At 56.5% G+C, this 27,988-nt stretch overlaps 16 protein-coding genes across 16 annotated transcripts; 6 read left to right on the forward strand and 10 right to left on the reverse strand.

Moving 5' to 3' along the window:
- Positions 1–373: 373 nt before the first annotated feature.
- BAUCODRAFT_23528 (uncharacterized protein) lies at positions 374–1,765 on the reverse strand (the record flags this gene model as incomplete). Its single annotated transcript, XM_007676932.1, has 1 exon — positions 374–1,765. The coding sequence occupies one exon, from the start codon at positions 1,763–1,765 to the stop codon at positions 374–376; it is 1,392 nt and encodes a 463-aa protein (XP_007675122.1).
- Positions 1,766–1,913: 148 nt separating this feature from the next.
- On the reverse strand, positions 1,914–4,046 carry BAUCODRAFT_574989 (uncharacterized protein; the record flags this gene model as incomplete). The annotated part of the gene is made up of 5 exons (XM_007677489.1): positions 1,914–2,132; positions 2,221–3,079; positions 3,149–3,442; position 3,503; positions 3,559–4,046. The coding sequence occupies 5 exons, from the start codon at positions 4,044–4,046 to the stop codon at positions 2,062–2,064; spliced, it is 1,713 nt and encodes a 570-aa protein (XP_007675679.1). The 3' UTR covers positions 1,914–2,061.
- A 499-nt stretch (positions 4,047–4,545) lies between these two features.
- Positions 4,546–5,599, reverse strand: BAUCODRAFT_32907 (uncharacterized protein). Its single transcript, XM_007677013.1, has one exon. The coding sequence runs from the start codon at positions 5,473–5,475 to the stop codon at positions 4,726–4,728; it is 750 nt and encodes a 249-aa protein (XP_007675203.1). The 5' UTR covers positions 5,476–5,599; the 3' UTR covers positions 4,546–4,725.
- Positions 5,600–7,606: 2,007 nt separating this feature from the next.
- On the reverse strand, positions 7,607–8,282 carry BAUCODRAFT_441485 (uncharacterized protein). Its single transcript, XM_007677490.1, has one exon. The coding sequence runs from the start codon at positions 8,184–8,186 to the stop codon at positions 7,695–7,697; it is 492 nt and encodes a 163-aa protein (XP_007675680.1). The 5' UTR covers positions 8,187–8,282; the 3' UTR covers positions 7,607–7,694.
- A 26-nt stretch (positions 8,283–8,308) lies between these two features.
- Positions 8,309–9,724, forward strand: BAUCODRAFT_52829 (uncharacterized protein; the record flags this gene model as incomplete). The annotated part of the gene is made up of 1 exon (XM_007677178.1): positions 8,309–9,724. A coding segment is annotated over one exon (1,416 nt), but the record flags the coding sequence as incomplete, so codon positions are not given.
- A 713-nt stretch (positions 9,725–10,437) lies between these two features.
- On the reverse strand, positions 10,438–11,726 carry BAUCODRAFT_441481 (uncharacterized protein). Its single transcript, XM_007677491.1, has one exon. The coding sequence runs from the start codon at positions 11,619–11,621 to the stop codon at positions 10,566–10,568; it is 1,056 nt and encodes a 351-aa protein (XP_007675681.1). The 5' UTR covers positions 11,622–11,726; the 3' UTR covers positions 10,438–10,565.
- Positions 11,727–12,271: 545 nt separating this feature from the next.
- BAUCODRAFT_52487 (uncharacterized protein) lies at positions 12,272–12,799 on the forward strand (the record flags this gene model as incomplete). Its single annotated transcript, XM_007677173.1, has 1 exon — positions 12,272–12,799. A coding segment is annotated over one exon (528 nt), but the record flags the coding sequence as incomplete, so codon positions are not given.
- A 1,065-nt stretch (positions 12,800–13,864) lies between these two features.
- Positions 13,865–14,403, reverse strand: BAUCODRAFT_441500 (uncharacterized protein). Its single transcript, XM_007677492.1, has one exon. The coding sequence runs from the start codon at positions 14,236–14,238 to the stop codon at positions 13,960–13,962; it is 279 nt and encodes a 92-aa protein (XP_007675682.1). The 5' UTR covers positions 14,239–14,403; the 3' UTR covers positions 13,865–13,959.
- A 571-nt stretch (positions 14,404–14,974) lies between these two features.
- Positions 14,975–15,442, reverse strand: BAUCODRAFT_121671 (uncharacterized protein; the record flags this gene model as incomplete). The annotated part of the gene is made up of 1 exon (XM_007677493.1): positions 14,975–15,442. The coding sequence occupies one exon, from the start codon at positions 15,440–15,442 to the stop codon at positions 14,975–14,977; it is 468 nt and encodes a 155-aa protein (XP_007675683.1).
- Positions 15,443–15,814: 372 nt separating this feature from the next.
- BAUCODRAFT_44240 (uncharacterized protein) lies at positions 15,815–16,045 on the reverse strand (the record flags this gene model as incomplete). The annotated part of the gene is made up of 1 exon (XM_007677149.1): positions 15,815–16,045. A coding segment is annotated over one exon (231 nt), but the record flags the coding sequence as incomplete, so codon positions are not given.
- A 389-nt stretch (positions 16,046–16,434) lies between these two features.
- BAUCODRAFT_69163 (uncharacterized protein) lies at positions 16,435–17,676 on the forward strand (the record flags this gene model as incomplete). The annotated part of the gene is made up of 2 exons (XM_007677308.1): positions 16,435–17,213; positions 17,280–17,676. 2 exons carry the CDS (start codon positions 16,435–16,437, stop codon positions 17,674–17,676), a joined length of 1,176 nt encoding a protein of 391 aa, XP_007675498.1.
- Positions 17,677–18,166: 490 nt separating this feature from the next.
- On the reverse strand, positions 18,167–20,757 carry BAUCODRAFT_69308 (uncharacterized protein; the record flags this gene model as incomplete). Its single annotated transcript, XM_007677320.1, has 2 exons — positions 18,167–19,459; positions 19,510–20,757. 2 exons carry the CDS (start codon positions 20,755–20,757, stop codon positions 18,167–18,169), a joined length of 2,541 nt encoding a protein of 846 aa, XP_007675510.1.
- Positions 20,758–21,099: 342 nt separating this feature from the next.
- BAUCODRAFT_87847 (uncharacterized protein) lies at positions 21,100–22,049 on the forward strand. The gene is made up of 3 exons (XM_007677328.1): positions 21,100–21,237; positions 21,286–21,707; positions 21,770–22,049. Exons 1-3 carry the CDS (start codon positions 21,201–21,203, stop codon positions 21,794–21,796), a joined length of 486 nt encoding a protein of 161 aa, XP_007675518.1. The 5' UTR covers positions 21,100–21,200; the 3' UTR covers positions 21,797–22,049.
- Positions 22,050–22,514: 465 nt separating this feature from the next.
- BAUCODRAFT_147326 (uncharacterized protein) lies at positions 22,515–22,916 on the forward strand (the record flags this gene model as incomplete). The annotated part of the gene is made up of 1 exon (XM_007677494.1): positions 22,515–22,916. The coding sequence occupies one exon, from the start codon at positions 22,515–22,517 to the stop codon at positions 22,914–22,916; it is 402 nt and encodes a 133-aa protein (XP_007675684.1).
- Positions 22,917–24,336: 1,420 nt separating this feature from the next.
- BAUCODRAFT_441546 (uncharacterized protein) lies at positions 24,337–26,406 on the reverse strand. Its single transcript, XM_007677495.1, has one exon. It carries the CDS (start codon positions 26,132–26,134, stop codon positions 24,512–24,514), a length of 1,623 nt encoding a protein of 540 aa, XP_007675685.1. The 5' UTR covers positions 26,135–26,406; the 3' UTR covers positions 24,337–24,511.
- Positions 26,407–26,538: 132 nt separating this feature from the next.
- Positions 26,539–27,865, forward strand: BAUCODRAFT_147328 (uncharacterized protein; the record flags this gene model as incomplete). The annotated part of the gene is made up of 5 exons (XM_007677496.1): positions 26,539–26,596; positions 26,649–26,663; positions 26,714–26,738; positions 26,786–27,363; positions 27,414–27,865. 5 exons carry the CDS (start codon positions 26,539–26,541, stop codon positions 27,863–27,865), a joined length of 1,128 nt encoding a protein of 375 aa, XP_007675686.1.
- Between the last annotated feature and the right edge of the window lie 123 nt (positions 27,866–27,988).

Here is a 27,988-nt window from a genome sequence, read left to right on the forward strand (position 1 = left end):
GTATGCGGGACGGACTTTGTCGATCGCAGGTGCTGTCCAAGAAGTGTTGCCGCGGCGGTGAAACCGTTCAATGATCGTATAAGGTCAATAGCCAGGAGTTAGAGTGGTGTATGAGGTGCGTTGGATGGCGATACATGGAGGTGACGACAGCCACATCCCGCGAGGCGGATGAGGCGAGGCGCCGTTCGGGCCGATGAACCTCAGGCAGCCGATTTCGACAACAATCCCGACGGCCCATAACGGCTGCAGAATGTGCTTAAACGATGATAGCATCATGGTGAATCCCTTATGATGTGCGGAATAGCGAAGGTGGGAGTAGTTTACATTATTATCAGGTGAGCGCAAGACTCCAACGTGCCAACCAGCCCACCTTTCAGCCCTGAATCTTCTTCGACTTCTTCTTCTTCTTCTCTTTCTCCTTCTTAGCAGGTTTCGTAGCGTCAACGGGAGCGTCCATCGCTAGTTGTGCGCCTGTAGCCTGCGCATACTGACCAATACCGAATGCCGGCGATTGTTCGATGAGCTGCTGCTGCCCCAGCAGATCCCCCGAGATTTGCATCTGGTTAAGCTGCTGGGCAAGCAACTGCGGCAACTGTTGCTGCACGCTCTGGCCGGCTGCTTGACTTAGCGAGCCTTGCGCGTGTTGGGCACTAGAAGAAGAGCTCATGCTGGTCATAGTCGTGATCACTTGCGTGAGCTGCTGGGCCCATTGCTGCATGCCTTGGCCTAGTTGCCAGTCTTGGCTGGATATGGAAGACATGGGCATTGGAGGTGGCGATGACACTTGCTGAAATGGTGGCATTGACCGCATTTGCTGTTGGGAATTCTGGGAGCTCTGTTGGTTGGATTGGTGGTACTGTGCTGGCGGAGGAGGCGGCGAAGGCAACTGTTGCTGCATGGTCTGCGAGCTTTGGTGGAAGCCACCTTGGTATTGCGTTGGCGGAGTTGGGAGTTGCTGTTGCCCTGGTGGAGATGGCATTTGTTGTTGCATCGACTGCGAAGTCTGCTGATAGCCACCGTAATGCTGCGGTGCTAGAGTCGGCACCTGCTGCTGTGTAGATTGCACGCTCTGCTGGTAGCCGCCTTGATGCTGTGGCAGCTGGTAAATAGGCTGCGATGGCTGATAGCTCTGCACGGACTGCTCATAGCTCCCTTGCTGGTACTGCGGGGGCAAGGGCTGTGCAGGCGGGGCAGGCAGCACTGGCGCCTTGATGGACTTTACTTTGCCGCTCTTCATCACCCCCAGCTGCCTCAGGACCAACTCATCGGATTTCCCTGCCATGATCTTCTTGACGATCTTTCTCGCTTCTGCTTCCGATTTGCCAGTGGCCGCGGCAGAGTCGACGAAGAAGTTGCCGACTTCAGCACGCTGTTGCTCCGTTACTAGTTCCTCCTCCTCTTCCTCCTCGACTTCGGTTGTCGTTGTGGTGGTAGTAGACGTAGTGGTCTCTTCGACCTCCTCGATCTGAGACTGGGTTTGGCACTGAGACTGGCTTTCGTGGCTGGAGTAAGATTGGCTCGAGGCTCCTCGTCTGTCGAGCGCGAGCTGATGTTCCACGGCACTGTCCCGATCTAAGTACACTTTGCCGTCGGTCGTCCTGCACTGACTACTCCCAGGGATGCGCTGCACTTTGCTGCGTGCGGAGTAGAAGTCGTGTGTTGATGCCGCCATGGTCAAGGGGAAGTCATGAGACCTGTGGCCAGGCCGCGGACTGGGCATGCCACCCATGTAATCACCAAACATAGGCCGGCCGGGCGGAAACATTGTCGTTGCACAGATCTGCTGTCAGTGTTGATAGCCTGTGGATCTGGATGTTGTGGGGCTGTCCGGAAGCACTTGGTGGAAGATTCCAAGTAGGATTATTCGCTGTCGCGTTAATCCATCTTTTGAAACCGGACACTGGTCATGAGAAGTATTGTACAACCACCACGATGTTGTCAGTAACCGCTCAAGCGTGTCACGTAGTGGCTGTAGACAGTGAGATCGTTACATGTACGGAGTCATATGGACACACGCTACCTAAGGTACAGTCACCGCCGCCAAAAGCCACAGAGTCCTTGCTAAGAATCCTGCTGCATGTGACTGGGCAGATTGTAACTTGCGTAGTCGAGGTGCACGAAGGCTCGATCCACTATGATATTCAGGTCAGCAAACAAGGTACTCCACTATGCCCTGCCTTAAGGCTCATAGTAATGCTCGTGCTCTTCAGAGTGACATACCTGAAGGATGGCTCTCCAGCACATACTGCAAACTCTCCCCCAAATCATGACTATCCCTCAAACTCGTATTCTCATCCAGCACAATGTCAACCTCCACATTCAGCTTATCGCCCGCATGATACGCCTGCAGGCCTTGGATCTTCTTGATCGTCTTCGCAAACCGCATGGTCAAATACAACAGCACATTCCGCTCATCGTGAGTCGCGGCACAACCCGTAAGCTTCCGTATGTGACCGGAGCAGATCGTAGACCACTGGAAGATGACCCAGATGGACAGAAGAATACCGCCAAGCGGGTCAAGCCACCAGACCTGCGCGTAGTAGCCCACCAGCGGGAAGATGATGGAGAAGGTGTTGAAGACCACGTCGGTAATGGCGTCCTGCGCCAAGGCCTGGACGGAGCTGTTGGGGATGAGTCGGCACCACAGCCAGCAAGCGCCCTTAATGCCAACTGTGCTGGCCATGATCACGATGGCAGGGGTGGTGAGTCGGACGACGCTGTGGTCGGGCCCGCTGAGCTTCTGGATACCTTCGATTGCGACTTGGGTGAAGGATGTGATCATGATCACGGCGAAGACGACGATGCCGACTGGCTCGAGACGCCGGCGCCCGATAGGATAAGCGTATTGATCCGTGTGAGCGATGAAGTAATTTGTGGACCAGATGATGAGGGTTGACAGCCAGTCTAATGCCGCATCGACGAGCGAAGCCAGAACGGAGACCGAGTTTGTCAAAACTGCGACGACGATCTTCATCGCGAGGAGGATGGTGTTGGCTACAGTATTGACGATGATGGCGACGGTGACGATGCGCGATTGAGAATCGGCTTCCTCCTCTTCTTCTAGGTCTGGCGGCATCACCTGAGAACATAGTATCAGTAAGTCCGCCGACCACGTACGCCTCAGTGATAGTACGAGACATGTACTCACCTGAGCTTCCTCGTCACCTCTACTATCCACTTTAAGTAGCGGCGTTCGCTCCGTCTCAGCTTCCTCCGCCTTGATCCGATATATGTCCTTCGGCGTACGTTTGACTCTTGGAACGGTGCCGTTGGGTGTCGTTGCGGTTACCGGGTCTTGGCGCATTTCGGGAGACCTTATCGGTGAAGCCTCCTCGGTAATAGTGGGAGGGACATCGGGTGTAGCCGAAGCATGACCGCCAGCGTTGTGATACTCCTCGATGAGATCGCGAGGCAGACTGCTGTCGAGCAGGCGATCGATATACTATGTAGAGCTTCCGTTAGCTTCTCAAGCTGCGGACAACAAGCAACGCCGAGTGTCTACCCTGTCGCACTGTCAGTCAAAAACACATCCATCCACTTGATTCTATAGTCGCTTACATATAGCGCTGAACAAGGTAATTGCACCGCTCGTAATAACGGCGCAATTTCTTCGGCATGTTCTTGAGCTGGTCTTCGGTCTTCCAATACTGCTCCCACCGATACCGCGGGTTGCTATTACCGATCAACCGCTGGCTGCGCATCTGCGGCCCCATGAGGAGGTTGGCCGCGTTGCTCATCCGCCGGTCATGTTCATGATCATCGCTATCGCCAACACCGCGATCATGGCTCGCTTGGTCGCTTTCATGGCTGCGACGCGGGAAGTCCTCTGCCCCCAAGCTGCTCCTACGCCTACGACTCCAGACGGCACTTCGTAGGCCGGCTACATTGGCGCTGGAGCGCGAGTGAACGATACCAGGTAAGTTATGCCCACGGCCAGATCGTGGAGAGCCCTCAGCGAGCGGCAGGAAGTCTTTCAGTGTCGATATGCGATACGTTCTTGGTCGGGTCGGCGAGCCGTCGTGGACGCTGTCGCCGGCGTCACTCATGTCGTTTTCGGCGCCGTTACGTGAACATGTGGGTGAAATAGAAGTTGGCGACGAGGATGGTGCCAAGAGTCGTGGGATTCGCGGTTGTGGATAGGGCGATTACCTTTGCATTGGCTGGACGACTGTGCCGTGATCGCGGACCACGTTGATAGACGAGCCGAGACCCCCGGGCGTCACTTCCGCCCGTGCTTTCCCCACGTTCCACTCGTGTGGCTTTGGACGGGAAGTCTCCACAGCTCCGTGCTGCAGCTACATACATGATACAGTCTCTCAGAGCAGCCCCCCTTGATCCCAGGCATACCGGGTGCGGCTACGCAAATTCACAATGGACTGGTAAGTAAGCAGCCCCTTAATGACGTTACCTGTAGTACGAACTATGTGAAATTGGCAAGGGTTCGCTGTAAAGCGCGTAACGCCGCAGATTCCTTCAGATGGGTGGGTCTATGTAGCATCAAGAAACAGGAACAGGACAAGTGAGAAATTATATCAATGAACGCAGTTGTAATAGTTGTGCCATCCATAGAAATCGACGTGGACTGGATCGCAAGAGAGTAGGGCAGTGCTCTTCAAGGAAGCCATGCCTGGCTATCACTTGCCTCCTCCGACCCTCTGCGCGCCCACCGCTTATTGACAGACCTGCTTACATCCGACATACGACTCGAGGCGCCTCACCATGCTTTCACTCCTCCGTATGCGACGCAATGACCGGCCACGAATCCAACGGCACCCTCATCCCCGCCGCCCACGCCTCCCGCAGACCCCGCTGAAACCACGTCAGCCTACCCAGCAACTCAGCAATCTCGAGTCTCTGCGCCGGTTCTTCCGCAAGACATCTCCTCACCATTTCCCACAGCCACGGCAAAGTCCGCGCATACTGCGTAGCCTGGAAGAAATCCTCCAGCGACTCGAGCTCGAACGCGTCATCTCGATTGTCGAACTCCACGTTGAAGATGAGCCCGCAGAGAGTGGCGGCAAAGGTGTAGATGTCGCTCGCTCTGGTCATGATTCGCCCGACGATCGCGCGGTCGTAGGCTTCTGGGTCGTCTTCTTCGAGATCGAGGACTTTGCGGACTTCGGGCGGGTAGTAGCCAGTGGTTCCGGTGGTGCCTACGCTGCGATGTTCGATCTGCGCCATGCCGAAGTCTCCGAGCACGATGTCAGGGAGATCGTAGTTTGGTTGCGTCGGCCAGCGCAGGAAGACGTTGTCCAGCTTTATGTCGCCGTGGACCATTGGCTCGTGGTTGGGGACGGTCTCGCCTGTGTCTGCATTTATGACTCCGTTGTGAATGTAGCCTAACCCTCTTGTCATCGAACAGATGTAGTGCAGGATGAGGTGTTCCGGAACAGCTGCGTTATTATGCCCTCTCGCGGTGGTCCAATGAATTAAGAACTTACGCAGGTCGCCGGCAGAGCAGTATTCCAGCTCCATGCTGCAGAAGCGCCCTTCCCCCGGACCCCCATATATATACGTGTTGCGCAACTCGATGATGTTGCGGTGCCGTCTGAGGTAACGCTTCAGCGCTTTGACCTCCATCGGCACGTCCCAGAGCTTGCTGTGATGGTTTAGCTTCATGCCGATAGTCTTGAGGACGGAAATCTCACCAGTTGGCGACTGTACAAGGTCGAGGCGGCCTTGCTCGGTGTTGCTGAACTTCTTAATGACCTTCAGCCGCTCGAGTGCTGCCGGTCGCTGCACGGTCATCGTTCCTGTCATCTGCGTAGACGACATCTTGGACGGAATTGGGATTGTTGAGTATGGGGCCATGATCCTCTCTGTCTTTCGCAACTCGCCAAGGGTCGAAGTGGTAGTGCGACTGTCCGGCAACCGTATTCGGCCTGAAAGTCTCCCTCCCTTCTCCTTCTCTTGCTGTCTGAAAAGAAAAGAAGGAAACAAACCGTCTTCATCTCGCAAAACCCCATCTTATACTAGTAGCGTAACTCGGTATATACAAAGGACAAAGAGAACATCCGGCACGAACAGCGACCTATAAAGACCCGACAAAGCGCCATTGCTTCATCCTCAGCTATAATGCCCTTGTTGTGCTGGGGTTGCGGCTCTTCGTTCGAGTGAGTCTGGCCTGAACGGTTTAAGTAGCTCAGTGCCGGTAGCGTGAGACAAGCACATGAAGGTCCTGAGGACCGAGGGATTGAACGCGGTACGTAGCAGGGAAGAGTGAGAGTAGGGGCGGCCAAGCATCAGCCCAGCCAAGACCACTGATGCAACAGTGTCGAGGATCCGTTCGGCATCTTCGACGACTGCTGTATTTTGTGATCTGACTGCGGTTGCAGATTGTTGAATTGTGCAGCTCACACGGCATTCTTGTTCGATTGTTGGGGAGATAAGCACAAAACCTGCGCGTACCGAAAGCGAAATGAGCGTATATACTTGTAGGATATGCGTCAACAATGCCTTTGTGCTGGTGTAGCGGGTGCGTGATCGGCACGCGGTGCATTGAGGCAATCGTGGTTCACGCCGGTGTGACTGAGGTGTAGGCAAGGCGGCGTGGGCGGACGGGATATGTAAACGGTCTTAGACCTGCGTAGGTTCGCTGACTGCGGTCAGATCGTCAACGCTGCTTCCCGACGGCGCCATCCGCCGACGCCAGTATCAATACCAAGGCGTCACCTTCGGATCTTCAGCACTCCAGCACAATCACCGTCCAGTCCATCAGCTATATTCCCAATCAACAGATCGCTCGCATGATTATGCTTGCATCGGCATCACCGATCTGAGTAACCCGTTCAAAGGCAGCTGAAATCCGATTATGATTAATGCGTCCGTGTTTCTCTGAGCTTTGGGACCGCCACGTTAACTAGACAAGATCGGGAGTGTCGGAGGATTGGCTACTTGTGGTGAACGCGACCTCACCACCAGTCAAATCGTCGAGTTGAGGTAGTGTCATGGGAAGGTGAGCCATTGCAAGCTTGACTTCCTAAGTGATGGACCATTGGGCGACTGTTGCTATGGCTGTATACGGTACGCTTGGTCGGTCAAAGGAAGAAAGCCTACCTTATGATATATTGATTGAGAGCTCTTATATAGATAGGTTGGTACCTGGGACAAGACATGTAGAAATGGCCTGTCTTTCATTCCAACGCATGTCTTGTTATTCAGGCAGGCAGTCAGCCATGATGAGTGAAGCCGTCCTCGTCGTTTCAATGCCGGGCGGATGAACGCTAACCGCTTTCGGCTCGCGTTTCAGATTAATGATCAGCCGGCTCCCCAATGTCGCCAAGACGCGTTCGTTCATCTTTGCTGCATGTCGCATGCATCGCATTACGCACGCCCACGGCGGGGCGGAGTATGTATGTATGTATGTATGCATGCAGTCAGCGGCAATGGAGCTGCTGAAAAGCTGGGCGGTGACTGTACGAGTGGTGGCGAGAAATAAGACCATGATTATATATATATATGGCGAATCAGTTAAACGTGCTATGGACGAGGGGTTGCGTAGTTAATGCGCGCCAGCGGCGAATCAATCGGGCGTGAATGGATGGATGGAGAGTGCAGAGTGCATACTGCAGCAAGCTTTCATGCAGGGCCCTTTGGCTTTGTTGATGGACGGTTGCCGTAGCTTTCTAAAAACAAGACATCTTACATCGGACTTTGATTGCACCCACCCCCTCTTCTACCACCACACCATACTATCAAGACAGGGTCACTTCATTCATTGTTGACGGTGTGAGATGGTGAATGGATTGATTGATTGATTGATTGCATGTTTGTTTGTGTGGATCTTTGATAGCGGAGATTAATATCGCCCCTGGTTCGATATCGCGGGAGAAGTGGGAATAGGGGAGAGGGCGTGTGCTGGAGACAGTCCAGCACAGTATCTTGGCCCTCTGACGTGCCGACGTGTGCTGCCACGGGCGGTCGTGCTTTCCCTGGCCCTGCCTTTGCGACCATCGACCACTCACCGAAGTCCGACTTCTACGCTTCGGAAGGGAAAGCGAGACATTGCGCCTACCCGTACCCTTGTAAACACGGAGTAACGACATCCGCTGAAGAGCAACATACAGCACCACCGCACCACCACCGCACCACCGTCGCTCTACGCGTCCACCTGCTTGCGCCAGGGTATTGTGTAGTGTTGTTGTTGTTGCTGTTGCTGCTGCTGATTCAGCGCGCATGCCGGACATGGCCAAGATGTACGCTGCTCCCGCCCTCTTCGCCCACCCCGTGCATGCATGCCAAGAGGAGTGAAGGGATATGCCGTTGCTGATGATGGCGCTGCTACAGACTCGCGAAACAATGGAGCGCCTTCTGGCACACCGTCACCTCCAACGACCGCCATGCCTCCTACGACTCCCCGTACCGCACCGGCAACCACGTGCCCCTCTCCCAGAACCGGCAATCCACCTTTGGCTCCAGCGCCCCGAGCGCATACGAGTCACGAACAGACCTTCACGACATCGAGGCCGGCCATGGCTTCGTCGCGAGCACTGCTGCCCCCACACCTTACCCCAAGCCACTGCAGAGAGCGGACACGGGGGGGATTATGGAGGCCAAGATGGACGGCGTGGGAGTGGGCGAGATCCAAATGCAGAGTTTCAACGACGGCCTCCCACCCCCACCGCCCGTCAGCCACTCCTGGCGGCGCATTGACCGCTGGCTGGAAGACAACTACGAAGAGCTGTTCGAGAACATCGGCGAGCCGGCCACCATCAACGACGTCAACGAGCTGGAGCACGAATTAGACTGCACCCTCCCGCAAGAAGTCCGCGAATCGCTCCAGATCCACGACGGGCAGGAGCGCGGCGGCATGCCCACCGGCATCATCTTCGGCTGCATGCTGCTCGACTGCGAAGAGATCATCCAAGAGTGGCAGAACTGGCGGACGGTCAACGAAGCCTACTTCAGCAACGAGCGCAGCTACGAGATCCCGCAAGCGCCCATCAAGGCCTTCGCCGGCTCCTCTTCCTCCGCCATCCCCATCGCGCAGGCCCAACAGACCACGAGCACGCTGTGGCGGCAAGAGCTGCTCGAGAAGCAGGACTCGCAGCCGTCGAATGCCATCCAGAAAGCCTACGCGCATCCCGCTTGGATCCCGCTGGCGCGAGATTGGGGCGGGAACAACATCGCGGTAGACCTCGCGCCAGGCCCGACCGGCAAGTGGGGCCAGATCATACTCATGGGCCGCGACTTCGACTGCAAATACGTCGTGGCGCGGTCGTGGTCCGCCTTCCTCGCCACGATGGCCGACGACATGGCGTCGAACCGCACGTGGATCGACGAGGACAGCCGAGAACTCAAACTCCGCGAATTCAAGCAGTCGGGCGTCGAGCCGGCATACATCGACATCTTACGGTGGAGGGCGGATCAAAAGTACGGCCGGAAACGAGCCGCGAAGAAACCGCTGAAGATCAACAGTAACATGCCGGGCGGTGGGGCAATGAACGGGCTGAGTCCCTACGCCAGCCCGACCAGCTCGGTAGACGGAGACCGCGGGCGCAGTCCCAACCGCTACACCAACGGCAAAGCCCCCGCCGTCTCCACCTCCAGCCCCCGCGCACACGTCGGCAGCCCTCTCGCCCGCGTGACGGAGGAGGCGCCCCCGCCACCGCCGCCACTCACCGTCAACACGAACGTGCCTGACTCGGCCACGCTGAGAGGGGAGAAGTTAATCTCCGTCGACACACCCCGCGCCTCCCAGTCCTTCGCGCCACCACAACCGAGTGAGAAGTTAGTCTCGCTCGACTCCCCCCGACCGAGCGAGGAGTTGCAGAAACGCGGGAGTTTTCCCTTGCCCAAGTCGAGTTTGCGCACGAGCGTGTTGAGTAGTGATCAGATGGCCGTGGTGGATTCTTCCGTCTTCTCACCCGGTGGTGGAGAGGAGGGAGGGGAACTGGCGGGGCATGAAGAACGGGAAGGTGGGAGAGAGGGGGGCATGCGGGAGGTCACGCTTTAAAATGCCCAAGCTCTTATCGAAAGAGAAAGAAGTAGTGAACAGCTACTGTGCCTGTGCTCAGGGGCTGGGAGGCTGGGAGGCTGGACACGGTAGCAAGAAGTTCTCCAAGCAAGCTTTGTGCATTATATGCAAGACGCTGCCCCTTTTAGTTACACGGAGCGAGGAGTTTGGGGCGCTGCGGCGCGCGCGCGCAATGGATGGCAGTGTATATGTATGCCCCTCCGCCCCCCGCACCCCCCTTTTGGGTTCGACAGTCGACACGGGCTACATGCAGCCGGTCAAAACCGGTGCGAAGAAGGGGCGCGGGATCTTGGACTGGGGGGTGGGACTTTTTTACTACCGCACTTTTGTGAGAGGAGACGGCCGAATTCAGGAGGGGTTCTCGGGATGCCTCGAGAACATGCAATTGGCGAGTAAAGTGTACCAGTATCCCACCTTGTGGAGCATATGCAATCGAATACACGTCATGACTTGGGTAGCCGTTCGTCGAAATGGCAGCGGATCGTCGGTGTGACTTTTCAACAAGAGTTTCCCAAAATGGCGGACAAAATCCCGCCCACCCTCACGCCACCGCATAAAGAGGAGGTACATAGCAAACTCAGCCATATCCTCACGAGGCAGCCAAAGCCACCCCCATCGCCCCCTCCTCCACCCCGACCCGGAACTCCTCCATCTCACCCCCGCGCTGCCGCACCACCACCCCGACCGTCTCCGAAAACGTCTCCCCATTCTCCACGAACCACTCCGCCGCCCCGGGCACATTCATGCGGATCCACGCCTGCACGTGCAACTTTAGGGAGCAGAAATTCCGCAGGAACAAAATTTGGCCGGGGTCGAGTTTCATCATGTCCTCCACGACGTAGTAATGCTGGATCTCGTCGCCCCAGCCTTCGCCGCCGGGTTCGTGGAAGCGGGTCGGTTGGAGACGGTTGCTGTTGCTGACCGCCGGGTATTTGAGCGAGGGGGTGCTGAACCAGGCTTCTGTTGCGCAGAAGGAGGGGGCCGGGGGTGGGGCGTAGTGGATGTTGAAGAGTAATTGGTGAGTGGATTCGGGATAGCGTTTGGAGAATTTCGCGGCGATCTTGCCGTTGGAGGGGCAGACGTTGTTGGCGACGACGTCTCTGATCACGACGTGCACGTCCCACATCGCGGCCAGGTCGGCGGTGGTCCAGTTGTGCAGGAGGGCGGCACGTTCGGCGATGGTGGCGGGGTGGTTGCGGGTGGTGCGCGGGTAGTCGCGGGTGTGGAAGGCGTGGGAGTAGAGCCAGAGGCGGTAGAGGGCGCGGCGGAGACGACGGCGTTCCGGGGCCGACAGGAGGCGGCGCGAGGCGAAGTCGGATTTCCATTTCTTGAAGGGGTAGATGTCCTCCCATGCCAGGGCGGTGCGGCCGATGGAGAGGATTTGGGTGAGGAGGGCGGTGGAGAGGGCGGCGGTGCGGTGGTGGTGCGCCGGTTGCGAGGCGTTGTGGGTGCAGATCTGGATGATGTCGTCTAGGGGTCCGAATTCGGTGTCCGCGACGGTGGCGAGGAGGGAGAGGCGTTGGCTGGAGTGGTAGACGGTGTGGAGGTGCTTGCAGGTGCTGGCCAGGGCGAGGACGGAGGCGATGTTGGGGAGGGTGGCGTAGACGTGGGAGAGGATCTCGTTGGGGAGGGCGTCGAAATACATGGTGGCGAATAAAAGTCCCCCCAGGCTTCAGCTTCAATCAAGTGCTGCTTCGTAATGACAGCGGTTCTGTCTTTCCTTCTCTACCTCTACGGCTCTATATGGCCTCGTTCGGGGTGATAGTGTCGCCTACCAGCTTCTTGTAGCTGGCTGGCGGTGAGGGTCAGTCTCAAACCACGTCCACCCCAATACTGGGGCTATAGGTGGACATCTCATTGGCACGGAAAGCGGACATGCTGGTATAGCCACGATGGGCCACCTGCATGTCTACTGTCATTTCTGCCCTCGATGCCGATGCAGATAAGAAGAGTCATGCAGCTGAGGTTCGATGACCAGCCATCGGATCAACAATCGGAGATGTCTCCGCGCTGCACGGGCCAACTGCCCTCGGAACAGTGGGTCGGGAAGCCGCCGAAGCCGCCACCTCCGCAACCCGCAACGAAGCTCCGTGTCCCTCTTCGATATCAAACTCTCTTTCCCGCATGGACTACGGCCACTACAATTGCCGTGACTACTACATCAGTCCGCACGTTGCCGCCCCCATCATCACCAACGATGACCGTCTCAAGCCTTCCGTCTACCGTCATGAGTCGTTCCAGGAGCTGGAGGAACGCTCTCGCTCCCCGGCGAGCCTCAAGCCGAAGTTTCCCCTCTTGAAGCTACCGTTGGAATTGCGGCAACAGATCTTATCGTACCTTCTTCCGAGGACGAGGGAGCTTGAACAGCGTACCCCGGTGTGCTCGCAATCACCGACAAGACTTTTCAGGCCTGGCAACAGTGATTGTAGACCTGTTGTAGTCAAGCCTGATGTTAGCAGGCACCCAAGCCCACCAACCACCAACGTCGTCTGGCTTCTGGGCAACACCAAACTCTTCTCCGTCTGTCGTCAGTTACATGACGAGTGCGCCGAGCTGGTCTATGGCCGCAGCACATTCCTGCTAATATTGACTTACTCCGGCATCAAGTGGCGGTGCCGATGGCTATACTCCACCGGCAGGATGCCGACGAGGCACTGTGACTTTCTAGAGCTTGTTCCGGAACGCTACCTGCGTCTGATCAAGCGGGTAGTCGTCAACATCGAGCATGTCGACTCGTACACCGGCATGATCAAATTCAACGTCAGTGGCAAAGGGTTGACGCATGGGTTGCGGAGACAGGTGCAGAGGCTTGTCAATGTTCTGAAGCCCCGAGACACATCGCAGATTGAAGACGACGAAGTGGTCACGCGCGCGCATGCTGAGAGACGCCTTACCAAGCTCGCCGTGACGGTGTCGAACAGCAACGCCGTCTCCGAAGCCCTGGACCGGATGCGGAACGGGGCCGAAAAGAAGGTTGCGCAAGACGTGGAGGTCATGCTGGAGCCCTTGCGGCAGCTGTATGGTGTGCGTGAAGCAACCATTAGCGGCGCGGTTGCAGACGACTTTGCGTGTGAACTGGAAGCAGGTTTGATGAGTAGCGAGCGGCCTGCTGTTGACTATTTAGTCGATACGGATGATGCTGGCGGCTTGGCTGCGCCGGTCGCTGGGCTCTGTGTATATGGCAACGACATGAGCTGATGATTGATCATCGTGTTGCGCCGTGGAGAGGCTTTTCACTTCCATACATTGCATCACGAGGATGTCTCACCAGTGCCTTCACTGCCGTTTGCCGCTGACACTTGCTAACCACTGCCCATATTACCCGGGATGGTTGCAAGAGGATATGGTAGCAAAGACGAAGAGCACATTCGCAGCCTGCGCGCACCACTGAGCCGTAGCGGCTACCCAAAAGGTCGACCTAAAACAGAGATTGCTGAGGGCATCTGGCGGTGAAGACAGTAGCTGATCATCACAACAAGTCTCGCCACGGAGCGTTTGAGTCCCACCACATGTACTGCCAAATCGGCGCGGCGGCTTTCGTGGCAAGGCACTCAATCTGCTCCAGACTTCCAAGCTGATGCACATTGAAGGCTGAGACAATCATACCAAGCTGATCCGGAAGCTGCGACACCAGCACAATGGTATTCTTACTGTGTTTCCTACTAGCATCACACATGGGAAAGGGGTCTCCCGCTGCTTGTTCGCGCTGCACCAGCGATATAAGGCCGAATCGCATATGCAGATTCACGCGTGATGGGAGAAGCGAAGTATGCCGATCGACATGCAGAAGCATACTGTTTCAGCCTGCTATTGCCACCATCAACTGGATATGCCTGGATCCATCCTCCGCTCCGCGCCAACGTATGGCAGTGTCACACTAGCAGCGTTGGGCTTACTAGCTCGTTCAGGTTCGTTCATATGACAGAGAGATCGCGATAAAAGTATAAGGGCATTTTAGCTGAGGAAAAAGTTATAGCGCACTGTCATCTCCATTTCATGTAGCTGCTTGTCGCTGACATTCTCTTGATCCATTGTATACAGTATACAGTGTTACGAGTATAAGATATTTGTTTGGGGGCCATAGACGTCGTCTCTTTCCTTCCCTCTCTCCTGTTCTGACAGCAAGAGGAGGAGTAAGAGAGTGGAAGAGGAAGAGACCATAACGTAGGAGTGGATTGTTGGATCGCAGCAATCGGTGAGAGAGTGCCAGGGAGCCCGTGGGCGGCGAGCAAAGTCAGGTGGTAATGAGGTGCGGCTTTCATTCATCTTGAAGCATCCATATCTACACAAGCCTGGCAAAGCTCATCAATGCGTAGCGAGAGTCTCTGCTCCGCTACGCGAAAAATGCAACACTGCTGTCTCCTACATATTCTGATTCTCACATCTTCCTTGTAGAACTTTCGTGCAGAAGCGTACGGCTCAAGGTCTCATGGTCTCACAAGAAACAAAACGGACGACAGAAAAAAAAGCAGCGGACATTCCAGAGAGTATCAGCTCATCTACCCGTTCCAACTCTCTTATTTGTCACCGCATCCTTCTTCGCTCACCTCACTTCTCCGTAATCGCAGGCCACCGAGCCATCCAATCCCAACCTCAGCAGCAGCAGCAGCAGGAGAAGAACAGGCACATCATGCCGCCGCCTCCCGTGTGGCGCACCGCCCCCGTCTCCTCCAGTCCGCGGCCAAAACTGGACGGACCAAAGGCGGCAAGCAGCGCGAAGTCTCGCCACGACTGCCCTGCTCTGCCCGAGCCTGCCGCGTGAGATGACGTCGAGTTTGAGGGTGAGGATGTGGGAAATGGGGATCGAGTACAGCTTCCACGGTCATGTCCTCGCACGCCGTCCTGAATCCTTTCCGCTCCCTCGTCGCCCTTCATAATTTGGACCTTGGTAGAGATTGGTAAGTTCTGCGTTCTTCAAGAACCCTACCCGACATCAACCTCGACAGCGAAGCTTGGCTGCGAAATTCCAGCATCGCCTTGCGCCTGGGAGCGGGTGGGTCAGACTGCGCTGTTCTTCGTTTGCGCGGCGGCGGGCGAACAACTTGGTCCCTCGGTTTCCAGTAAGAACCGCTTAACTGCTCCCAGGACGTTGAATTCTTTGTCACAAATCGCAGCGTGGATGCGAAGACAAGTCGCTAGTGAAGATGATTGCCCAGCCGGCTGGAAGGCCGAAGCCTGACTCATCCATTCCTTGGGTCGGCACATCCAGGATCGGGTCTGACCGTGCGGGAAGTGAGGCGTTTGATCGCCATGCCGGTAGGAGAGCAGTACTAGGTCCCTGACCCAGGTAAAGCGCAGGAGGTGTGAGACATGTACGTCGGCCCGGTTCGAATGCTTGCTGGCGGGAATCTGAAGGTGGACCGTGGTATTAGATTTGATGTATTGGAAGGCCCGGAGCTGCTTAATAGACAGCTTGGAAGGTCTGCCAAGGGATGGAATGAGGTGAAGCCGTTCCCGAAGGTGCATGATGGCGGGATGCTTGAGAGGACGCTCGGGCTATTCGTAGGAGAGACGGTGCGGTAGGTGGGTGTAAAGGTCGACATACCCACGGTTGCTGTCGTCCTCGACACCGTAATGATAGGGTGTCCCTACGACACACTATGCATGGATAGTCGCAACAACGAGGCCTCGGTAATCCACGTTATCTCGACTCCGCGTGTACTGGCGTGCTTGCCAAAACAACCGCATACTCCCACTCTCTGCATATCGAACGTTACAGTCTCACTTAGCCAGTACGGAAAGCATCATCTACTTCTTCTTCCCACCCCCCTTCTTCCGACTCTCCGCCGCCGTCTTCTTCTTCTTCGGCGCACCCTTACCACGACTCTTCATGATCTGAATATGCTCCAGCCGGTCCTCTTCCTGCGCGTCGTACAGCTCATACCCCGGATAGAGTGCTTTGAGGTCTTTGAAGGTGGCTGTGCGGCGGGGGTAGTAGGCGGCGAGGGTAGGGCCTTTGAGGCGTTGGCGCAGGATTTTGTTGCCGAGGCGCAGGTTGTCCGGATTGTAGATGGTGGAGAAGATGCGGCATTGCACTTTGAGGAGGTCGAGGATGCGGGTGCGGGGGACGGCGGAGGCCATGTTGGTGGAGGAATGATGGTGGAGGTGGTGGTGATTGGGGGGGTGCATTGAGAGCTTTGGGAGAGAGATGGATGCCGGGTGAAGTTCGGGTAATTGATTGAGCTCCAATAGAAATTGATGAAGCTTCACCAAGATCCATCTTACTACCACTCGATAACTTCCGTACAGCTCATCTCCTCGTTGCCGCTTCGACAGCTTCACACATATTGGGCCGTGTGTGGCAGCAGCAGCGCTGAGGAGAGCTGTCGCCCCGCGTCAACATGAACCACAACAATATGAACCACAAGCGACCTTTCTCCGACGATCGCAACGGCCATAGCACGCACAAGAAGCCGAAGCACGAGCATGACCATGGCCAACAGCAGCCGGCGCCGAGGATGCCACCGACGACGGCGACTGAACTTCCGCCCTTCTCCCCTCCCCAGCCACCGGCAGACTCGGCGCATGGCGAGGCGGTGGCGGTATCATACAACTACAGCACCCGCCAATGGACGCTTACCTACCAGTCCGGCGCAACGGTGAGTGGCCCACCAGGTACACGACTCGGCAAACCCATCCTCAACCACGAAGACGCCATCGCCAAGCTCCCCAGTCCAACCCCCACCACCACCCTCCCTCCCGTCTCCGCCTATACCCCGTTCACCGTCCCCGCAGGCCTGCCCTCACTCCCCTCAATCGTCGACCTCGACCTCGCCACCGCCCCCTTCCGCCACAAGTCCGCTACCGCAAACTACAACCGCTCCTCCTCCGCCCCCACAGCCGTAACCTACGAAAAGCTTGAATTTCTCGGCGATGCTCAAATCGAACATCTCGCCTCCCGCCTCCTCTATACCCGCTTCCCCCACCTTCTCGCAGGCCAGCAATCCCAACTGCGCGAACTCCTCGTCAAGAACGAGACCCTCGCCGAGTACGCGCGCGCCTACGGTTTTGAAGGAAAAGTGCAAGTCGCTGAGCTCGCAACTAGCATGAACGGAGGCGGAGGGCATGAGAAGAAGGGGAACAAGGGTTTCAACAAAGTGTTGGGAGATGTCTTCGAAGCCTACGTCGCAGCCGTAATCCTTAGCCACGGCGACGAAGGCTTCGCCATAGCGGAGAAGTGGATGACGAGCCTCTGGGCTCCCAAATTAGTCGAAGCGACGTCCGGGCGGGACTCGAAGTACTACACCCCCTCTATCACCAAAGATCTGCTCCAACAAGAGTCACCGATCTCCGATCCGAAAAGTATATACGATCCAACCGCAAAGGCGACCCTTCAGAAACTCCTCCTCGGCTCGAAAGACACGCGCCTTGACTACACGCCTTACAAGAAGTCTGTGGAGTTAAAGGGGGATCGGTTGGGCCAGAACAGGCATTTCATCGCGGTGTATCTGACGGGGTATGGGTATGATCGGCGACTTTTGGGAAAGGGGGAGGGGCGGAACAAGGTCGAGGCGGGGAATTGGGCGGCGGTGGATGCCATGTTTGGGGAGGGGACGGATGTTGTGGAGGAGTGTGCGGGGAGACTCAGGGTTGCGAGGGAGGCGAGGCAGAGGGAGAAGGAGAAAGAGGGCGAGGAGCAAGGGGAGGCTGCCAAGGCTACTGTAGCTGCTACTCCAACTCACGCGAGTGGGAATGACTGACATGACATGGCGTGTGTGGCGATGCTGTGGGATCAGCAGCAGGCGCGCGCGGGAGTGCGGAAGGATATTGAGGAGGTGTGGCAGGCTTGATAGGCATGGCGGGTGCAAGTAGAAGAGTTTGAAGCGCTCGAAGCAATTGTACCGCTCGCTCATGCAATCTACTCGACCCGTGCCTTCAACGCCTACGCTAATGTATATATGTGTGTATGTACACCCCCACATCTGCCCGTTGCTCATATCTACCAGCGAACCAGCGCTGTCCTGTACAAAACCGCCCGCATACCTTCGTACATCCCGTTCATAGGCATCGCTTCTTGTGTAATGTTCTAAAACCGCAGCCCGGTGAAGCAGTAGCCATGCCCACCCAAGCTTCATATTCACCAGCGAGCCAGCGCTGTCCTGCACAGTCCGCAAAACCCGTCCCTGTACCCTCATACACGCCCCCCATAAGTATCACCTTCCACATAACGCGCAGTCAGCATGCTCATGCTTACCCAAACATCACACCCCCCTCCTTCGCCCCAACCCCCGGCGTAACAGGAAACCCCCCCGGCATGCCCGGCATCGCCCCACCCCCGGCATCCAAGAACGCCGCATCCCTCTGCGCCGCCGCCTGCGCATGCGCCTTCGTCATGATAATCGCCGCGCTCCCCTCGGGATCCATGGTGCCATCAATCCCCGCCTTCCTCCCCTCATCCTCCTCCGTCTCGCGGCCCCTCCTCTCCGCGTGAATCGTCGCCAACGCCAAGATCTCCGCCGCGTCCGCATCGACCTTCGCCGCCGCCGCGGACCCGGACATCTCCAACTTCGGACCGGGCGACATACCTTCCTCCCTGTCTTTCCGCTGTTTGGCTTGCTTGACCACGCTCGCTAAGCCGTCGCCGAAGAGTTGCGCGAGTTTCTCTTTGCCCCGCCGCGCGGCCGCGGCGGGGGCGTCGAGGATACTGCTGTGTGAGCGTAGGTCCGCGCGGTGTTCGACCCGACGGGTGAGGTACATGCTCCCTGCTTCGCCGCCGCGGCGTTCCATGATCCGTTGCATTTCTTCTTGGTAGGCTTGTTCGTAGATGTTCAGTTCGACGGCGGGCGGGGATTCGCTTACGATGAGAGGTTCGTTTATTTCGGGGGTTGGATTTGTGTTGGTGGCGTCATCGGAGGTGGCGGGTTGGTTGAGGCCGAGGAAGAGGGTGTCGGTTAGGGGATCGTGGGCGTGGCCTTTGGCGTGGTCGTCTTCGGGGAGGGTGAAGGCGCGGGTCATTGTCGTATGTCTGTGTGCTTCCGGGCTGGTGGAAGGGTGGTGGCGGTGGACGTTGCTTTCGTGGCGTTGTTTGGATAGACCTTCTGTCTCCCCCGACATATTGTTGGAGGTGAGCTGGTCTATATCTACCGTTGCGGGCTTCGTGTGCATTCTGTCCAGATCATGCGGGAGTCGGTTCATCTCGTCATCCACGTCTACGTCCCGATGCACGCCGGCGGTCACGAGGATCGTCTCCATGGGTCTCCGATCATGGGCGTCCGTACTACGACTTTCTCTCGGATCCATGGCGGTAGGAGGCGCTACAAGTCGACTCTGGCGGCCGAAGATGCCTTCCACCCTGTCCGGATGCTTACGGTTCACGGCCTGCTTGAACCGTTTCACGGCGCGCATGACGGTCATGAGGTATGCCATGTTGCCCGTAATGGCCTGGTTCATCTCCGCTTCCGTGGGTGGCTCAATAAGGTCGGCGCAGTTCTCTTCGGCGGAGAGTAAAGGGTCGGTACCGTCTTTGGTCACCCAGGGATGTTGCTGCCATACACAGTCAGTCAATCATCATTGATGCATAACAGGAGACATACTCTCAGCCCCTCCATCGTAATCCTCTTCTCCGGCTCCTTCTCCAACAACTTCCTCATCATGTCCTTGAACCGCTCATCCTGCTCCCCATCCATGCTGAGCTCATCCTCGCGAATACTCTGATACAACTCCAACAAATTCGACTTTTCAAACGGAATCCGCCCATAGCGCAAACAATACAACGTCACGCCCATACTCCAGATATCTGCCGCCCGTCCACTGACCTGCCCATGCCTTGCCACACACAACTCTGGCGGCATGAACGCCGGCGAGCCCGCAGACTTGGCGGTGGCCATGTCGCTCTGCTTCTCGAACATCTCGCTCACGCCGAAATCGACAATCTTGAGCTCGTCTTCTTCCGTGACGAGGCAGTTGTCCGGCTTGATGTCCCGGTGGATGATGCCTTGCGCGTGTAAATACTCGATACCCAATATCATGTCGCGGAACCAGCAGCGGCACGCTTCCTCTTCGTAAGGTTCGGCGCGTTCGTCTAGTCCTACCTTCATCACCACCCCCTTCTTGCAGTACTCGAGCACCATGTACAGACTATCTTCTTGCGGATCGTCGAGTACTTCGATCAGGTTGACGAGGTTGTTGTGGTTGAGCTTCTTCATGATGGCGATCTCTTCCTTGATCAGGTCGAGGGAGCCGGCGGTGTCGGCGCGTTGCAGTTGGTCCGTTGACTGGCGGTGGAGCGGAGAGTTGAAGCCCAATCCGGCAGCGAGGTGCCCGGGTCGCCGCTGGCCTTGGTTTGGTTTGCGCAGGAGATTGGACTGGGCGCGCTTGCGGAGTCGAGCTTTGGAGAACTCCTTGACGGCATATTCGTTGCCATACTGGTCGACGCAGAGGTGCACCGCGCCGAAGCTGCCCCGCCCAATCTCCGACTTGATGATGTACTGGTTGATGCGGTGCACCGCCGCTCCCTCGTCGTCGTCGCTGCTGCCGTAGTGCGACTTGGCATTGAGGGTTTCCTTGACATTCTTCGTCTTGGACGGGGCGCGGCGGTGGTGTCGGATGGGGCTGGAGTAGGTGGGCGCGCTCATCATCTTCACCATTGGCGGTCGGCTGGGCGGGGCGGCGTCGGGGAGGTTGATGCTGATGCCATGGCTCGGTGCGAGGCTAAGTCCTGCCTCTGCTGCGGAATGCGATCGCGGGTGCTGGGATGGTTGTGTGCTTGCGCTGCCTTTTGCACTGGCGTCCTGTTCCGCGGCGGTCGCCGAGTGTTCGACATGGTCTCGTCCTCGGTACATGGTGCCGGCATTGACTATTGCGCTCTCCTCTCACTCATCCCGCACCCTTCATGTCGAAGTCCAAGCCCTTCCACCTTCACCCCTGCACCGTCTGTCGTCACTTTCCCAATCTCAGCCCCATGTTTCACCACCCCCACACCAACACTGCCGATCAAAGCTTGACAGCCTCTGCCCTGCATTTCATTAAACACGGTTGCGCCTGTCAATCAACCAACCGTTCATATTAGCCGCAGCTTAATCGACACATCAAGCCTTCAGAGACCGGAACAACGCATGCTGGCACCCACCACCAGCAGATGCATTCTCAACTCACCGTCGAAGCTTAAGCTGTGGACCAAGCACCACTGATTCATTGATTCACTGATTGATCGATTGATTGATTGACTACCCGTTTGCGTGACTTCCTTTTCGAGCAAGTGGCGTGAGCAGAGCCAGACGCCAACATGTCCGTCTACTCATTCTTCATATTCGACAGGCACAGTAAGTACGTCGTTGCGCAGTATAATATACCACACTAAATCCAGCCAGCGGAATGCATCTACTCCAAACGCTGGACCACCCAACAACCCGGCCGACCCACCACCGGCGTGGCCAACGACTCTGTCCCCCCTTCCGCCCGCAAAGCCATGAAAGACGCCGACGACGCCAAACTCATCTTCGGCACCGTCTTCAGTCTGCGCCGCATGGTGCGCCAACTCGGCGGCGCAGACGACTCCTTCCTCTCCTACCGCACGGGAGAGTATAAACTCCACTACTTCGAGACGCCTACCCAGCTCAAGTTCGTCATGCTAACCGATCCCCGCGCGGGCAATATGCGTACCGTGCTGCATCAGATCTGGGCGACGCTGTTTGTGGAGTATGTCGTTAAGTCCCCTTTGGCGCCGACGGAGCATAGGGGTGGGAAGGGGGTGGGAAACGAGTTGTTTGAGATTGGGTTGGAGAGGTTCATGGTGGGTTTGCTGATGTCTCGGCTCTTACCGGCGCGAGAATAGGTTGCTGACTAGATCGCCAGGAGGTGGTGTTTGCGCCACAGCAATGATGCAGAGCTCGCAACCAAAGCGACAGGGCAACTTTGAGTGGCTTCCGAGACGTTACCGGATGGCTTCAAGCATGACAATGCTCCTCAGCGTTGCAGCAAACACGACCGCGTGTAAAAAGGCCGGTGACGCCTCTAACAGACTGATATCTCCAATTACTCAATCCTGCTCATGCAAGCAAACGCCGAACCTGCGAAGCGCAGAAAGCTGACGATCCGCCACACTGCCTGCCGCAACTGTGATAGCAAGCAGCGGGGTTGCGACCGCGGTCGTCCGCAGTGTTCCCACTGCCTCGCCGAAGGTGCTAAGTGCGAATACGGCAGGGCAGCGCAAAATGCTGCGACAGAATAGGGACCAGACCAAGAATCCGCCCCTAGCAATCAAAATCCTGTTGTATTTGGCTGCGGACACTCAGAAGCACCTCCACCAGGCGTTCAACCCCACGGCACCCTCGCCACGCACACGGCACAACTATATCTTCCTCGACCGGACAACGACACCCTCTGCAGTCGGTGCACCGCCCAGCAAGCCGAACTAAACCGACTCGACCTCATCGTCGGCGGGACAGACTCCGACGTCGCCGCCCTGAGACCAGAAGAAAAAGAACTTTGCATCCGCCTTCAGCTCCCACCCAGCCACAACACGCTCGCCGCCTACGAGTGGATGCGGGCAACATGGCTGCCTCCGCCCGGAACGGAAGGTCTCCCGATACACGACACGATGTCCATCGAACGGAAATGCCATGGTAGACTGGAGCACCATCGTCGCCAAGTCGCCGACTACAGTGCCCTAGACGTCGAGAAAGCGCTAGAGGCAGTCAACTGGCTCGGCGGCGAGAAGATGGAGGAAGTGGAGGAGTACGTCAGGAAGAGGGCTTGGAGGCGGGAGAATGGGTATGAGAGTGATAGTGTGCATGAGGAAGATGAGGAGGAGAGGGAAAAGGATGGAGACCGGGATAAGATTGATGACTGGGAGGGAGAGGCTGAGGACGGCGACAGGTTCTTCCGGCTGGCTGTGTTCGGGGACTGGAGGAAGGGGGTTGTTAAAAGAGTGCGGGAGCAGTTTCGGTTGGCGGCGAGGAGGTTGGAGGCGAGGGGTGGCGTGAGGGCGGAGGGTGGGTGAGTGCGGGGGCGGCGACTTTGACTAGAGGGTGAGTGAGTGCTTGAACGAGATGTGGCCGCTGTTACGTACAGATCGAGGTGTTATAAGCAAAGAACCCGAAGCCTGTGCGATCCCACCCGCAATCATTGACGGAGTTGCGAAGATAGCTGTTGTAGTGGTCCCCTAGTGTTCCGTGACCGCTGCTTACTCTATAGTAGCGAAAACCAGCCAAGGACCAAAGATAGCATTGGGATGGGGCGGCAACTTTTCGGTGCACTAATTAATGGACTACATGCAGGTCCGGCACTGTTGTCAATGCAGCGGACTCAGCGGATTTGGACAGTCAGCTACCACGCTGTTCGATACTACGGTACCAGCCACATTCCAAGCATGCGCGCAAAGGGTGGCACTGAGCGATGTAGCTGACACTATACAACCGGCCATGGCAGTCCAATGATCAAGATATAGGCAGGCACACCTCCACACCAAGGCCACTCCGACAAGACCATTGCTACCCACTTGGTGCGAACATCCGAAGCAGACGCCGCCTCCCTGCTCCCTTACATCAAGCCGACGGATCGCATCCTTGTCATCGGCTACGGATCGGGAACGATCACGACCGGCTTCTCCAAGTATGCCAGATGAGGTAGAATTCTCGGAGTTGACACCTCAATGTTTGTTTTCGAGAAGGGAACAGCGCCTGCAAGCCAAGCCAGCATACCCGCTTCCGGCCCGGGCTTCGTATTGCTTCTGCAACCAAACGCCCTGGGAAGACTTCCGTTCGAGGACAATTCCTTCAATGTCCTCTACTGCTCGCAAATCATTGGCCACTCCCCAACCGCCCGATCTGCCGCTCAAAGCACGTGCCAAGATCCGTCGGGTACTGAGACGCAACGGTGTTCTAACAACTCGTGGCCGAGTAGCGCAGCTTTTCTACCCTTGAAGCCCGGATCTCGACCGGCTGTGGGGCGAGCGAACGAGCTGAGTAATCCTGGGTAAGGATTCGGAAGGTGCGGATGCCACTGGCTTATGATGCTTTCGCTCTTCCGCTGGGCAGGCTTCGATGTTGATGGTGGAAAGGTTATACTTGGTGGCGGGGCTTGGGTGTTCGCGAGTCCCGAGGCTCGCACATGGTTGGCGGACCGTGGTGCTGGGCAGCTGCAGAAGGGTGCTGCATTCTACCAGAGCTGGTTGGATGCCGCTCATACGGAGGAGGATATCCAGGAGAGGCGGCAGGCCGTCGAGGAACGGGCTGAGACCGAGCATGCCTGGTTTGCTGCGTTGATGTGCGATATGCTTGCTTGGAAGTAGCTTGGTCCTCACGAGTACTGGTCAGCGTGAACCACAGGCTTGGTAAGCTGTGCGACCTTAATGTGTCATGATCATGCAAGTCTACGTTTAGCAAGCCTTCCCATGTGTTGCCAATCGGCCGGAGACCTGTGTTCACAGTTGAAGCGATTTTGCCGTTCCTACCAATACAGCCAGATTCTGTATAGTGGAGCTGGCGACCGTCCTTTCGCGATGGTCGTTGTTCTTGGACTCAACGTTGCAGCGGTCGGTGACCAAGCAAAACGTAGAGTGATATATACCGTTCTAGAAGGTCGAAATGAAGTGTCTCACAATGCTATGCCAGTATCGAAGATGGCCTTGCCACTGTGCCACCACGCCACACCATGCGACAGGCAGAACCATCCATCGTCTGGTGCACCTAAGCCCAGTCCCCTGAACAGGCTGAAAGGCACCGGTTCGAACAGCCATACTCCACCTTTCGCAAAGTCATCGACAAGTAGGGGTGCGGTGTAGTACAGCCAAACGTGGACGACCACCAAGTTTGTAAGCTGGCAGAGGGCCTTCGGACACCGCTCAATTATGCCAGCTCGCTTGAGCTGCTGCACACCCAGCGTTTGCATTGATATGCCTACAGCTTGGAGAATGAAGAATCGCATGGGTCCCAGTACAGGCCGAGTTTCCCCAAGTTGCGTGTAGCTACCGCAAGCGTGCAAGCAGCCGGAGAGAAAGAAAGCGATGAAAAGCGAGAGCAACCTGCCAATAGTCGAGCGCTTGCTGATTCCCAAAGCCTCTGTCAGACGGGCGGCGGGTGATTCAAATGCAAAGCGGAAAGTTTGGTGCCACCATCCACCCCACCACCCAGCTAAGCCTTTGTCAAGCACAGGCATGAATGAACCAAAGGAGTCGGCTGGATTCATCCAAGGCTCACCGCGGACACCGATCCATTTCGGCCCTAGTATGCCACAAAAGAAGGCTGGGCCAAGCTTGAAGATTGTCCATAGTGCGAAGTAGATGGCAGCCAGGCTTAGGAGCAAGCGGTACGTTTTGGTGAGAAAATAGGAGTCTCGAACAACAGTCGGCATGAAGACTGGTGCTGGACTATCGGTATAGCCCCAGAAGTACGGGTCTTGGTGCATAAAGGTCTTCAGAGCGTCAAGGGCAAGGTAGCCGATAGCGAGGCTAGTGAATGAGTGGCGCAATAAGGCACCTCTGTGGGCATACCGACGGATGCCAGTCCGACTTGTTGTAAACTCTTCATCCTTGCTTGGGTCCGGCACCTCACCACGTAATCCCACCTCGACACTCTTAGGTGGCGGTGGAACGCCTGCGGTCTGCCAATCCCAGCCTACACCACGAAAGCTGCAGAAGACATCGGCAACCCAGTCGAGGCGTACGAGAAATGGTGCTGACGGGTAGGCCTGCCAGAAGTACTGAACACTATGGGGTTCAGCCCGTGACGGATCGTCGGGTCGTTCAACGGCCTTCCTCTGGCGTAGCGTGTCATCTTCGGGCGCCGATTCGACGGATCCGTTTGCCCCATGCCGGTGTGGATGCTCTCGCTCGTTTTTGGAGCCGGGCCCTATGATGGCACGCTCTATACGCTTGAAGTCGACCTGGCAGTCATTTACGACCATGATAGCCGATACCCAAAGCCAGCCCCAAGAGGAAATCAACCCTACACCGAAAGCCGAGGCTGGACTTCGTGCCCGATTGGTGAAGATACACCATGACTGAAAGGCGCTGAAGGCACCAAAGACTGGAAAGCGGCACCATTGTAGCAGGCGAGAGTTGCGATGATCCAGGAGAAGATAGGCGAGAATGAGGACTGCTCCGGCAGCGCCCCATGGGTAAAGGAACTGATGAGCCCTGCCAGAATCGACGAGGTCGAAGTAGACTTGGTCATAATAAAGTACCACTTCACGGGGCGTGCGTAAGCCTGGAGGAAGCATCGTGGAAGAAGCAATTACGCGCTTTTAATGCAAAGCTTCAAGGAAAAGGCATCGCTTCCACGTCGTCGCAGCGAGGGGAAAGGACGACTGATCGAATCGGCCCGGTATCTGCGGATATAGGCACTGTCGCGCCGTGTTAATGGCAGATAATGACTGGAAGATACTGTGTGTACTCACCTAACGAGCGAAGATCAACCAGACGGAAACACATTGCCCATGACGTTTCTGGAGCATGCGCCACTAGCGTGACGGTCTTCGGCCCTTTCCGTAGCGTATTTGGCGTTAAGCCTTTAGTTCAGGTTCAGTACAAGCCGACGTTCTTGTGTTGATGAGGGCCGTATCAAGTGACGGAGGACTTCTGCATTACCTGTCTTCAAGTCCTCTTTGGAGGCACCGCCGTAATTATGGTGAACATCACAGAGAAGATCAAAGAAATCGAAGATGAAATGAAAAGAACCCAGAGTATGGCGCATCTAACCGCTGACGACTCGGTACTGAGGCTAATGGCTCGAAGAAAACAAGGCAACTGGTACGCTGCTCGTTGATGAAGCATGCGAGGATGATGCTGATTGCGAGCAGAGTACCACCTTGGCTTGTTAAAAGGGTACGGTGCCTACCAAGTCTTTCAGAGTCACCACTAACGACGACCAGAAAGCTCGCTCGACTACGCGCTCAACTGCTCGAACCCGGTCCTGGTGCTGGAGGACCAGGTGGTGCTGGCTTCGATGTCTCAAAGTCCGGCGATGCGCGAATAGCGCTAGTTGGCTTCCCTTCGGTCGGCAAGTCGACGTTTCTGTCGAAAGTCACTAAAACCAAGTCGGAAGTGGCGGCTTATTCATTCACAACGCTTACCGCTATTCCCGGTGTCCTCGAGTATGGCGGCGCTGAAATCCAAGTACTTGATCTGCCTGGTATCATTGAGGGCGCAGCGGAAGGGAAAGGGCGTGGTCGCCAAGTAATTTCTGCTGCGAAGACATCCGATATGATACTAATGATACTGGATGCGACGAAGCGTGCAGAACAACGAGCATTACTGGAAGCTGAGCTCGAAGCCGTTGGCATCCGCCTCAATCAGGACCCGCCGAACATTTACCTAAAGCAGAAGAAGGCTGGCGGTATGAAGATCACTTTTCAGGCGCCGCCGAAGAACCTCGATGAGAAGATGCTCTACAATATTCTCCGCGACTACCGAATGCTGAACTGTGAAGTTCTAGTGCGAGATGAGAACGGTACATTAGCCCACAAATCCATACATTCGCATACACTAATGTACGGGCAGCCACCATTGACCAATTCATTGACGTGATAATGAAGGACCACAGGACTTACATCAAGTGTCTATACGTATACAACAAGGTCGACGCGATCTCACTCGAACACCTCAATACTCTAGCACATGAGCCGAACACGGCAGTAATGTCGTGCGAGATGGACCTGGGCATTCGGGACGTCGTCGATCGATGCTGGGAGGAGCTGCGCTTGATGCGAGTCTACACCAAGCGGAAAGGCATCGACCCGGACTTCCAAGAAGCTCTCATAGTCCGGCACGACAGCACTATCGAGGATGTCTGTGATGCAATCCATCGTACACTTAAGGACAGCTTTAAGTATGCGCTGGTTTGGGGCGCTTCCGCGAGGCATGTTCCGCAGAGGGTCGGCTTGAGCCACATTGTCGCGGATGAGGATGTGGTGAGCATAGTAGGCACTAAGAGTGGGTTGGCAGCAAAATGAACCATTTTGGTACGATCCTGCTTTTCATTTGCCCTCGTACGTGTGGACTGCACGTTGTCAAGCGCACGCTGTCAGCCGTGGTTCGCGGAGGAAAGTGTCGCTTGCCTGCTTTTGCGACTTAAG

Source organism: Baudoinia panamericana (assembly GCF_000338955.1).
Source record: "Baudoinia panamericana UAMH 10762 unplaced genomic scaffold BAUCOscaffold_5, whole genome shotgun sequence".
NCBI classification, from domain to species: domain Eukaryota; kingdom Fungi; phylum Ascomycota; class Dothideomycetes; order Mycosphaerellales; family Teratosphaeriaceae; genus Baudoinia; species Baudoinia panamericana.